General features: G+C 32.2%; 2 protein-coding genes across 3 annotated transcripts in view; both read right to left on the reverse strand.

Annotated features, from left to right (window-relative positions):
• The window catches only part of LOC140984949 (subtilisin-like protease SBT2.5), an 8,741-nt gene extending 4,202 nt beyond the window's left edge, over positions 1-4,539 (reverse strand). Inside the window, exons 1-8 of the mRNA XM_073452656.1 lie at positions 4,066-4,539; positions 3,789-3,908; positions 3,332-3,563; positions 2,241-2,385; positions 1,742-2,136; positions 1,418-1,513; positions 1,235-1,307; positions 653-938 (exon numbers count right to left, since the gene is read on the reverse strand). Coding sequence (XP_073308757.1) covers positions 653-938; positions 1,235-1,307; positions 1,418-1,513; positions 1,742-2,136; positions 2,241-2,385; positions 3,332-3,563; positions 3,789-3,795 — 1,234 coding nt within the window. The 5' untranslated portion in view covers positions 3,796-3,908; positions 4,066-4,539. The remainder of the gene's footprint in view (positions 1-652; positions 939-1,234; positions 1,308-1,417; positions 1,514-1,741; positions 2,137-2,240; positions 2,386-3,331; positions 3,564-3,788; positions 3,909-4,065) is intronic.
• Positions 4,540-10,080: 5,541 nt separating this feature from the next.
• LOC140984956 (uncharacterized) lies at positions 10,081-12,456 on the reverse strand. 2 transcript variants are annotated; one of them, XM_073452668.1, is made up of 3 exons: positions 11,951-12,456; positions 10,570-10,707; positions 10,081-10,322 (listed from the first exon to the last, which is right to left on the reverse strand). In XM_073452668.1, the coding sequence occupies exons 1-2, from the start codon at positions 12,420-12,422 to the stop codon at positions 10,601-10,603; spliced, it is 579 nt and encodes a 192-aa protein (XP_073308769.1). In that variant the 5' UTR covers positions 12,423-12,456; the 3' UTR covers positions 10,081-10,322; positions 10,570-10,600. The 2 variants fall into 2 exon arrangements, with proteins under 2 accessions (XP_073308769.1, XP_073308776.1); XM_073452675.1 differs by having other exon boundaries at positions 10,561-10,707.
• Positions 12,457-13,249: the final 793 nt, after the last annotated feature.

Genomic DNA, 13,249 nt, shown 5'->3' on the forward strand with positions numbered 1-13,249 from the left:
AAAAAAAAAGAAAAATGTGTATTAATGTCCAAATATATCTAAGATGTACAATGAATCACAAAAATTGACTATGAAATATATCTAAGATGGACAATGAATCACAAAAATTGACTAACAAATGTAAATAAATACTTTTTTTTACATAAAATTTAGAAAAGAAAGAAACGTGTATTAATGTCCAAATCTATCTAAGATTACAATGAATCACAAAAAACCCTTAAAAAGACATTAATTTAATTTGCTAACTTAAATTAACAAGAAAATTTAAATAAATAATTTTTTTGGCATAAAATTAGGAAAGAAAGAAGAATAAATCTATCTAAGATGACAATGAATCACAAAAAAACCCTTAAAAAGACATTAATTTAATTTGCTAACTTAAACGAACAAGGAAATGTAAATAAATAATTTTTTTGGCATAAAATTAAGAAAGAAAGAAGAATAAATCTATTTAAGATGACAATGAATCACAAAAAACTCTTAAAAAGACATTAATTTAATTTGTTAACTTAAATGAACAAGGACATATAAGGAAATTCACAATTGAAGTGTTATATTTATATGTATGTTAGCTTACAACTCATTCCTATATATATTATTTTACTTGTAGCAAGCAAATTTAGCGTTCCATATTCAGTCCGGGCATACTTACGTGACAAACCAATTCCCGCTAAAATTTTCCCATTTCCCAAGGCAAAATGGTTCTTGTATCTTCGATCGTCAACTGCAGCAGCTCCAGATGCTATCCAAGGGCTGTAAGACAATAAGGTTTTGGGAAAAGGACCTCCATTTCCAGCTGCTTGTGCAACAAAAACTCCAGCTTTTACAGCCGAAAGTAAGGCCGCATCGAAAGGGTTTAAGAATGTCGCCTTTGTAGCAGCTGGAGGACTGTTAGGACCCACCGAGAGATTCAAGATATCCACACCATCATGGACAGCCTGTCAAAATGTGCATTGCATGAGACCAAAGAGTCCCCTCTACAGTATACAAAATAAGGTTTTCCTCTGATTCATTTTCAGGACAATAGTATAACTAATATCCAATACATTGATGTAGAAATGTGTGTTTACTTTTCTCTGTAGTCGATTTGCAAATGAAAGAGTACCATACTGACCACAACCACATTAGTATAGGTGCCAGAAGCCAGATCAATTTGCATGGAAATAATCGTGAAGTACAGGAGCCTATCATCTTCATAACAATATCCTAACCAAGACTTTTCATTTTAGACTACCTGATCAATGGCAGCTACTACATCTGCAATGAATCCACCGAAAATTCTGTAGAGTGCCTTGTACACAGCAATCCTACGTGAAGACCAACTTATGAACTCTCAATGAAATGACATTTTAAATGAGAAAATGATCTACAAAATGCCTGCAGCCCAAGGAGAAATAAGATACAAACATAAGCTTACCTTGCACGAGGTGCCATTCCACTTGCTCTTCCAAATTCATACCCATGCATCCTCACTGGAATTCCATTATTTCCAGCTGCAATAGCCGCCGTATGACTAAATAAAAAGATATTGATGGATTAAGTTTCAAAAAGCATAATAAATATACATTTAGATAAAAAAAGCTTCATATTTAAGGAAGTGTTAAGGCTTTTTCTATTATCTAATATTTACAGCTTGAGAAGCAGAATATAATATGAAATTAAAATAAATATCAAAGCAAAATAAGAGGAAAACAACGACCACAGCTCGTGAATCTGACATCATAAAAGGCATAAGCCAAACCTTCCATGTCCATCACCATCAAGGGGAGAATCATAATCAATGTCGGAATTGAATGCACCAGCCGCTTTAGCAGCTTCAGCAAAATGTTGAGCTCCAACAATCTTCCCATTACAAAAGTCCTGCTTGGTCTCTGGGTCAACTTCACACTTACCTCTATATTTTATGACTGGGCCATAAGGATCTGTTTGGTGAGTTGCAAAGCTTGGATGATGAGGATAAATTCCCGAATCAACAAAGCCAATAACAATATCCTCTCCAGCTCTGTCAAAGCCACCTCCAGTAGGCCACACTCCTGTTGGAAGTCCCAAAAATTGAGGAGTGTGGGTTGTAAGTTTCTTGACTTTCCAATCTCTTTCCACAGACTTTACACCAGGTGCACGTCTGAGTATTTCTGCCTACTAATACGTTAATGATGTTAGGAACACAAGTAAAGCCGTAATGAACATTGATCATGTCAAAGAAATGGAAGGAAAGGAAATATAGGAGCAAGGAATCTCACCTGTTCCGATGAAATGTGAACGGCAAATCCATTGATAAGATGAATATAGCTGTAGAGTTTCTTATAGGCACCTTGGTCGAACAGCATGTCAAGAAGCATATCATGTCGCTTTTCTAGATGGTGGGAATAGGATATGACCAATTCACTGAAAGTGAACCAAGAACATAGAAAAATTTTGACTTCAGTTATCAGAATTTCAGTGGCCCTGATCTAAGGAAACAAAACAATGCAGCATGGCTTTAACAAATCAAACGTTCATGACACTCTGCAATTCCCCATAACCATGCACCTCCTGTTTTTGTTTCATGGAGACTGAAATTGGAAACACACATGCCACAAAAAATACAAAACAAATATTTGCATATTACATGGCCCCGAGTTTTAGTAGGTTCATTCCTGACTGAGAAATAATGTTAGTTTAAAGGAGCTTCAAGAGCATTGCGGAAAAGAAGAGTTCGAAGAATTGAAGCTTGGCATTTCATACTTCTTGCAAAATTAAAAAATGTGCTTCTTTAACCATTTTTAGATATGCAACTGACGAAAGGTTATCTGAGTGGATAAGAAATCAAACTACTGCCTGTATGCTAGATTCTTGGTTCAAAATTCTCCAAGGATTTGGAATCAACTTACTACCGAGTTCACCACTCACAAACCAAGAAATAAGTCATTTTTATACGGGAATCAAAATAGAACATGTTTAATGACTCTCGTCGGAAAATCATTGAAAACAGCTCAAACAATTCATTAGTCCAAGTCCCGAACAGGAAGACATCGAACATCCATATTAATGTCGGTAAACTTCATTTAAATCTAATAGAACTTGCACAAGCTCTATTCTCATCATTTCATTCTCTTGCCGCAGTTCATACTTATTTTGTAAACTAAAAAAATCTATTATTTAACAGCATTTGAAATACAGTTAAACATCCTCAGCAGGGGAAACACTTATCAAATACTAAAAAAGATCTTCAACACAACCAACTAAATGAACCTAATATGGCCCACAGGAAGATGAACATATAGCTGCTGTTTACATGAGGTTCTACATAATTATTCAAATATTTAACCAATGAAATAATTATTAAGACTACCTGGTGACATCAATTTTGTCATCAGAGTCAGAATCCACTGCTGTGGCTTCAAATCCATCAACACCACCTCTATAACTCACCACAGGCTCTCCTTCAAGCGTCACAATGTAAATCTCTGCCTTCCCCAAAATCATAACACCCCATAATATGAGGACAGTAAAATAACCATTCAACTCCCTATTCCTCATTTTATACGTTACTTTCGAAATATCCAACCTTGGATAAGACAAACCTGTTCATATACAAATCAATCAATGAATCTTGCATCCAAAAGCAATGGGCCAATAAGTTTGTGACCACTTAATAATAACCACAACAATATTAATTAATCTATAAAATTAACAGCGCACTTGCGTATAGAAGTCGCATAAATCGAAGTAACAGACAGCTTTCTTCGTATACACCAACTAAAACAATGAAATACGGAAATATGGTAAGGATTGAAGTGAGAACTTACCGACCATACACTTAAGGGAGAGCCAACAAGTCACCTTGAAGCTCGGTTCTACTTTTCTTTTTCTTTTTCTTTTTCTCTTACTCACATTTGCTTAAGGTCGAATGCTAACCTGAACCATGGCTAACCATAATATTTTTTTCAAAAAAAAAAAAATGTAATGAAAGATAAGTCGCAAGCAAGGAATCAGCAAAACAATTCAAGCTATATCAAACGAAATACAATCAAGGAAAAAAGATAAAAAAACAAAAAACAAAAAAAAGCCAAGATCTTTGCTCACATTTGATCCAAGAAAAGAATCCCCACACCAAAATGCTGATTACATAAATATAGTGTGAATCCACTTTTTTCACCAAGCAGCACCCACAGAAGTTGAAGTGTGTTTTTCACAGAAGAAGCAAGCATCAAGAAATGCAGTGCATTAGCAACTGCCCACATTTAATGCTCCCATCAGCACAAGAGGAGACAATTCAAAGCAAAACGTCACATATTATTTTTTTATTAAAAAAAGAAAGAAAATTCAATTCTTGAACCGAATGGTGGACTGTGTGGAAACTGTGAAATGCGAAAAAAGCCAAAAGGGTATGAGAGTGGTGTGTGTAATGGAGGTTGTTAGGGTTGAATGAGTGATATTTATTTAACATGGACGCGCCAGAGGTGGTACTAGTACAACAGAGAGGAGATGATTCCGTTAAACTATTTCCACCATGGAAGAAGATTTTTGGACCCCCGACTCTCTTTTTTTTCTGGTAGAGATTATTAATAAAATAATTGGTTCTTTATTGACATTATTTTATATCTAAAGTTGAAAAGCTATCGATGATATTTTCCACCGAACAAATCATAAAAATAAACATATTCCAATATGAATTTGAATCCAAGTTAAAACATAAACATTCATCGATACTTCGAGGTCAGAATTTGAAACCAAGTTAAGTCGACATACTTGCGTTCTCAATGTAATAAAAAAATCAATAATCAAGAAATTGGTTATACATTGGAATTTGGATGTAAACTGACGGGTGTAACGCTATAAAATATGTATGACAAAATAATTACATAGGAATTTGAAGGAGATGAAAGTGAAATAAAATAATTACATATAATATCATACTCTAAAAATTGAGAGGGACGATCGCACCCATCACCCCCTTTGGGCTTTGGCTTCGTCTCTGTTTATGGGACCATCTCACGACTGAATTTTGTAATACGGGTTTCTGATGCGATACAACTTATGAAAAATATTGTTTTTTCAGTTAGTGAGTCTCTTGTTAGACGGCATAACAGATTTATATCGATGATACGAGTTGACCCGGTCCATATTTATAAATAAAAGTAATATTTTTGAAATAAAAAATAAAAAATTTTATGGATCGAGTCGGATTGAAGATCTGTCTCACAAAATTGACTTGTGAGACAGTTCCACATAAGTTTTTTTAATTATTTTTTTTGTCAAAATATTACTTTTCGTTGCATGCATTGATCGGATCGACCTGTTTCACAAATATAAATACATGATACCATCTCACAAAAGACCTACTTATATATACACACTTTTATTGTATATGATTTTTGAATAAATATATTTTTTTATCCATATCGTGTTATATTTTATTCACGCATCTATCTATATATAACATATATACATAAACACACATATATATTAGCTTGTACATAACACTTCACATTGGAAGTAAATTAATTATCATTTATATTTGAAAAAATATTTAAGAAATTTCTCCTAAAATATAGTCATCCTAAAATCAAACAAAGTCAATTAAAATTCTCAATTTATTTATTATTTATATAACTTTAAAGTTTAATTTTAAATTATTTATTATCAAAATCATGCAAGATGGGATAATCATTCATAAAAATATACAGTTTCATGCATATACACTTTTTTCATGTATATCTTATCTTTTATTATATGTAACAACTCTAATAAATTATTCTCCTTAAATTTTTTCCTGTGATATAAATTTATTTTAAAAAATTATAACTTTCAATTTTAATTTTTTTAAAAAACTGACTTCCTGTTTAATTTTTTTCATGTGAATCAATGTATCATGTGTGTCACGACTCGCCGATTAAAATAATAATCAAAATGTATACTTATACGAGGGCAACACAGTCCGAATTAGTTTACCTGCTGGCATTTATTTCAACATGTACGTTTTGTCAAAGAAGCACAACTTGAAATAAAATTTGAAAAGTTCGAATACACATTCCCTATATCATTTCAAAAACAATATTATTTTAATAAATCAAAATACTTTATGTATCAATCAATTAAATCCAAGTATAAATTATATGAAATGGAGTTATTGTACCTGTATAAATGTATAAAATGCATAGATATGAAAAGAGAAAATTATACGATAATTTAGAGTGGACTTTAATATTCATAATATTAATATTGAAATGATTTTAAATCTTTTAATCTCCGTGATCAAAGTATCATTATCTATATTATTTAATAAAGTTAAACTTTTTTCGTTAACTAACTTTGATATGGTAGTGAAATTTTTTTGTGTTTCCTAAATTATACTATAATAATTCATCTATATACACTACATTTTTCTTTATATTTTACATTCTTTCGCAACATTTCAAAATTTTCGTTCATTTAACACCCGTTTGGTTACTAAGACTGAAGAATGTTTTGTAAATTATTGTCAATATCGAGTATATAAGCAGTGATTTCAAATTTAGAGGTACTTAATCGTACTCTTGCAACTTTATGTAAGGCGTATTTTGGTTTTTTTGGGAGTGATAATGAAAAATTGACAGATAAGTCAAAATTAGTGTTATTCTACGCAATCGTACGCAAGATTTTCAATCCATTGGATTCTTCCCTTAATGTGTATAAAGAGAATAATATAATATGGAAATGTTCTGGTTATGGGTGGAGCAGAGCTAGTGTTTTTACAAGAAATCTGTAGTGAATTTTCCTATAAGAGATATTTTCTTAACATTAAGCGTGTTGGCCAGACCAGATAGAAATTAGAACTCCAATTTCAAACATTAATAACTTATATTTAAAATTACCAAAAAACTATTTCATTATCTAATTTTTCGACGAAGCACATGCATTACTTGTGTCACTATCCGTTAGTATGTTTTTTTTTAAAACAAAGTAGTGAATTATTTTTAACACTTCTATTGAGGAAGTGTAATAGACGTTTGCTTTTTTTGTATTTATTTATAAAATGCCAATTAGATCTTATAAATATATTGAATTTGTGTATTTAATTATTTTGATAAAAGTAAATATATATAAAAAAATCGTTATTTATGACTGGGGAGCGTAGTTGATGAAAATTAATTTATAAAAAATAAACAAACGGTCACTTTCTGAAATCATGTGAGGGATGAGTCCCTCTTGTCGCCATTTTTGTACATGGCATGTGATGCATAGCATAATCAACCTTTGTAGATCGATGGACAATGATATAGAAAGTTAACTAAATATTATTATCATTTATCAATTTATATAATCAAATATAATTTTTAAATTTAATATATTATTATTATTTCATGTAAGATAATGGTATTGATATAAGACAAAAACTTGTGTGAGACGGTCTCAAGGGTCGTATTTTGTGAGACAGATATCTTATTTGGGTCATTCATTAAAAAAATATTACTTTTTATGCTAAGAGTAGTACTTTTCATTGTGAATATCGGTAGGGTTGACCCGTCTCACAGATAAAGATTCGTGAGACCGTCTCACAAAAGACCTACTCTTGATATAATATTTTTCCATAAAATATAGCGTTTTTAATTTTTATTTTATTATATTTATTTTTAGTAGAAATAAAGTTTTTACAGTGGACAAACATTTTAGAAAACAAAATGCTATCATTGGGTTAAACGTACATCGTGAAAGTGGTATTGAGATATATGATATTTGATAAGTTTTTATGTGTCAAGCTGAAGACGATACTTCTTTTGATTTAGTTGATTAGGTGAACAGTAAAGCTGAAGACGATGCTCCGGTTGATTTGGTTGACTAGGTGAACAGTAAAAAAAGGACATATAACCTTAATAGTATCTCAAAAATGATATCCGACAATATCAACAATGATTCACATCCCTAAATTTAATAAAACATTCTCCAATCAACTTAATTGGAAAAACCTAATTATGAAATCTTGATCCCTTTAATCCTTATTAATTAGTAAATAACATTTGTGGGCACATGAACGACATAACCACAATAAGTTAAGAGGGCCACTCTTGAAATTAATTGAATGTAGTTGGTACCTATTGCATTTGAATACTAGTCATCAAGTTTGGAGCTGTGCTCAGTATTTCTAGTTACTAAAGTTAGAATTTAAACTTTAAAAAAAAACAAACAAATAATTTTATCATTTATTAATCGTGAAAATTAAATTTAAAAAATTGATTAAACAAGATCAGCTTGGTATTTAAAGAAAAAACAAGGGTAATATAGTAATAACCCGCATACAATTTTTGTGTATTTTGATAAATTTATAATTGCAAATGTAATCTAACAAACTTGAGATAATTGTATGGAAACTAACCCAAATATGTGTTACGACAATGGATAAAATAATTAAAAAAATGGTTTAAAATAGCAATTATTTCTCCCATGTGCATTTGAATGTGGGAGGAAATCTTGCATAAAAATAATCGAAAATGACTGTCAAATAATTGAAAATGCTACTTTTTTTGTCGGACCTTTGGGCGATGAGCCTATGATTCATGGATCGATATAGATTCATATACACGCACCGCACAATTTACAAAGAAATCTATTTTGTTCATTTTAAAAAATATATAAAAATTATAATAACATAAAATGTATGTATACTATATATATACATAGAGTATCTGACGATTTATTATATTTTTGGTCTTAATTTTACGTTTTGGATATTCAATCCAATCGCATTCGACTACAATGCATCCATACTTTTTATAGTTGTATATTTTCCATAGCACAAAAACTCCTGTGAGACGTTCTCACGGGTCAATTTTGTGAAACAGAGATTCTATATGGGTCATCAACGAAAAAATATAACTTATTNAAAAAAAAAAAAAAAAAAAAAAAAAAACTGGTCGTCATGGTCCTATTGGCCAACTGATCTCGTTTTGGAACATGTCTCGATTTCAAGGTTATGTAAAAATCTCGTTCATATATATAAAAATAAAGTAAGTCTCTTATGAGATAGTTTCACATATATTTACTCTTGATTGTGAGAAATATTTTCAAAAGTAACGGCGACGAACTCTATCATCGTTGGTGGACGTTGCAAAGATAATGCATCGTCGGCCGATATAGTTTCTTGTGAGACGGTCTCACAGATCTTTACACTTGATTGTTAGACGCTTCAACCATATCCATGTTTACAATAAAAAATAATATTTTTCATGAGTGAACTCAAATAAAATATTCGTCTTACAAAATATATATATGAGACTGTTTCACATGAACTTTTGTAATATAAACAAAACCTAGATCTTAGACGAAGATCCAATATTTCACATAGTTACTGATTAGTAGTTAAATAAATTATTTGAATGCAGTAACATGATTTTTTTAAAATACAAACTAGAAATATATTGTATTTGACTAAAAATGTTTTTGGTTGTAGCCAATTTCTGACGACAACTTCGCGAATTGTGCTCGCAAAGACTGTCATAACCAAAAATTTTATAAATTCATTTTTAAAGACAATAATGAAGCCATGGAGAAAAATGTTCCCCTTTTACATTCTAAAAATTTATAATAGAAATAAATATCTAATTAAAAAAACTAAATGATCAAACTCTACGGAGACACATTAATTTCTTAATGATATTGGATTTATTTATTAATGTTTGAACAAGTTCCTTTAAAATCTTTTAAATGATGTTTTTTTACATGTTATATGCAATAATCTAAAAATTTCTATAATTGGATTCAATAAATAATCCCAATTGCACAGAAGATAAATCCATGTAAATATTTCAGAATTTTAAACGATGTTGTAATAAAATTCTTTACTGAAACGAGATAGTCATAAAATTAAACAATCAATTGGATTTTTAACTTGATATAATAATTTCTTTATTTTGAATGTAACATTTTTAAGTTGTAATTTATTATCTACACATCTCCATTATCATTGATCCATGAGTCCAATGTTAGCTATCGTACACATGTAAATATCAAATAAATGGCATGTTTACTCGAGTTACCCTAAATTAGATTTTACCGATTTAGATGAGGGTAACAAAAGTTGGCTTCAAATTTGTGCAAGAAAGTTGAGCTCAAATTGCCATATTAGACAAAAATAACATGACATTAAAATTAAAGATCATTTTATTAATAATACAAGTAAATAAGATCACACGAAGAAAACTATACCGTCTTGGCTACAACATATTGATATTCAAAATGCATCATTCTCTAGTCTGGCAGAACCAGATACATGCCAGGTCCCAAACGATCAGTTTGTGCTCACCATCTTGCTTCGTGCCATTTGCTTCTCTTGCATTCTTTGGATATCTACAGAGGTCATAAACCTGCAAAATGAAGCATGATTTCATCATTGTACGCATATCCTGATGATTCAACAAATTCTTAAAGCACTAGTAATTTGAGAACTTGATCACCAAGTGAAAGGAAGAAGAGAGAAACTTGCAATAAATAATGATATTGCCAGAGGATTTGTGCTATCAATATAGAGAATGAGCCGGTGATTGCACATATGTTAGTATGTAAAATATAAGGCTACCACACATGAAACTGTTTTAAAGGTACCAGATTTACCACAGGACTAAATTCTGACACAAGTTAGCATTCATCCTTCCCCGTCCTCAAAAGTAGATGTGTCATCTGCATTATTTTCACTATCTTGAATTTGTACCTTCACTTTCATCACTGGAATAGGATGTATTGGTGAAGTACCTGACGTGCAACAAAGCACAACAAGATCATGTCAAACCATGATAGGTGAAGAAGCTATTACAAGCCCTTTCCCACAATTTAAACCTCGTGTGTTCTTATTTAACAACTACGATCTTGTTTAGGACTTAATTTATAACGGAAACAAAATCCCGATGATATATTTCTGAAATGAATAAAGGTATCCCGTAATAGTACCTTTCAGTAAGCAGCCAAGAACAAAATGTGAAAATGCACAAACTGGATAAAGGCCAAAGGGGCCTACAGACAGTAAAGTATTACAAGAACTACCAACAACTAAATCATAATTTAAGTTTGACAAGCAACATATCCAGACATTTCATTGACCAGACTATCAACCACAAAAAGGATAGCAAGTTATTAGATACTTCTAAAATGTTATTTCAATTACGACATCTGATTTGACCAAAAGAGCTAACCAATTATCAACCCAATCACATTCAGTTTACGTTTAAGAGACATTAATGTGAAATAAGGTTGATTTCTTTAGTAGGCAATTTTAGCAAAACCAAAATTATAAGAAACTGGTGTCCAAAATAATCTGCAGATCTTTTCCCCCCCATAGCTAAAAGACAATCATCGATCTCGGTGAATCTTTACATTCTCCCGTCTCCACAAAATTCCAGTTTGAAATTCTTACCGGCTAGGCGTCTGCCAAATCCAGCTCCACCTATTCAACTTATTTGCAGCAAGCTAAGCCAAGAACGATAAATCAAGAGGTTTGAGGAATTGAACCCTCTTCTTAAGGACCGTATGCATAATTAACAAACAGGGAAATGAAGTCCTAATCTGATCCGCAAAGTTAACAACATATGCGTTCTCCAGTGATCATCACCCAAAACAAAATGATGACCCAATTAAGACACAATTTTCTGTCAATCAATCAAAACAGCATCAATATTTTTTCCAGATTATGAATAATCAATCAACTCCTACACCGCAAAAAAATTGAGAAAAATGTAAACTTTTTCACTCCCAAGTGTAAGATAAATAATAATTTGATTCCCGCAATTAGAACGGACAAGTGGAATGCTCGACTTGTTTAACTATCATCAATTCCAGTTCAATAATTCTAGGAATTGAAATTATCGGACATTACCCCAATCAAGATAACCTAATTACGGTAATTGATCACTCGGCGTTTAAAATTCAAGTTTCTCGTGCATCGATTCCAATAAAAATCAGCAGAATTCAATCAATCAATATCAATTTCTTTCATTATCACCTTCAACAAAAAACGCAGATGAAGGCCATCCTTTCGTGGACGAAAACGACATTTGTTCATCCTCCGACAGCACATCATCCATAGAACCCCCAAAATTCTGTGTGGCCCCAGAAGATGAAATCTTTCCCAAAGCCTCTATCACGCTGCCAGCGGAGTGGCCACGCATCGAGGTGCCACGAGGTGGGATCCAGTAGGAATATCCGGGGAGGAAGGGAAGCCAATCGGGTGCGGCGCGCCGTACCATGATGTTGTGGATCGCATCCTCGAGCTTCTTAATACCCAGAGTGATAACCTCGGCCGCGGTCTCCGGCGAATCGGGCTGCGAGGAGGAGGAAGCGTCAAGGTCTAGTTCAATGAGCTGGACGTGATGCGACTTGTTAGAGCGGTAGCGGTGGTGGTTGATCAGCGGCGTCGGGGGGCGGAGGGCGGAGGGGCGGGGGAGGGATTGGTACAAGATTCGAGACATAGCCATTCTGATGTATTCTATTTTAGAGTGACAGATAAGAAGAAATGTTTAGATTAGACGTGGCTGTAACGTGCCTGACTGGCGCGTGATTAGGCTAATGGGTTTGCCGATTTAGTTTGGTGAAACCTCCCGAATTACATTCTACAATTAAAAAAATCCTAAATCATTATTTATTCAACCAGTAAAAATTAAACAAAATATCATAACCATAATATAAGTCGAGACCCACTGAAAATTTGTTTTATTAACTTTTTGATAGTCTTATTAAATATATTATAAGAATTGTTTTTATATATTTGTTAAAATCAAATTTGTTATGTCTTTGTTCACTGGCCTCCATATTACATCAAAAGATGATAATAGGCCGAGTTTAGTATGATTCGAGATCCTACCCGTTACAATTTCAAAGGACCTGAAATCCATCCCGACTCGTCTAAACATAACCTTCAACCCATCCTGACTCATACCTAAAAGTTAACGGATTCTATCAGTCAAACTCGTTAGATCCGTCAGACAATTATATTCATAATTTTTTTTATTTTTAATATTGAACTTATACATTTATAACATAAATTTAATTAAAAAAATAGCAAAAAACGTCTATGATATAATTTTAACCAAATATTAAAACAACGATTATATGAAATCCAAAAAATTATAGAGTAAACAACGATTATATCATATCCGTTCGGGTACAGAATTCCAATACCCATTATCCAACTCAATCTATTTAACATTATCAAACCCGACCCAAGCGAGTCGGGTTCGGACATAATATGATCTATTGGTATCCCTTATCATCCCTTAAAGCATAGCAAACCGATGGAAAGAGA

This window comes from Primulina huaijiensis, chromosome 1 (assembly GCF_012295235.1).
Source record: "Primulina huaijiensis isolate GDHJ02 chromosome 1, ASM1229523v2, whole genome shotgun sequence".
In the NCBI taxonomy this organism is placed as follows: domain Eukaryota; kingdom Viridiplantae; phylum Streptophyta; class Magnoliopsida; order Lamiales; family Gesneriaceae; genus Primulina; species Primulina huaijiensis.

What these genes read in the sequence shown, in the direction of transcription:
- LOC140984956 (XM_073452668.1), bottom strand. Translation starts at nt 12,422, where the DNA reads ATGGCTATGTCTCGAATCTTGTACCAATCCCTCCCCCGCCCCTCCGCC. An exon ending in ATCTGCGTTTTTTGTTGAAG is followed by an intron (nt 10,708 to 11,950) that starts GTGATAATGAAA and finishes GTTGCACGTCAG; the next exon opens with GTACTTCACCAATACATCCT.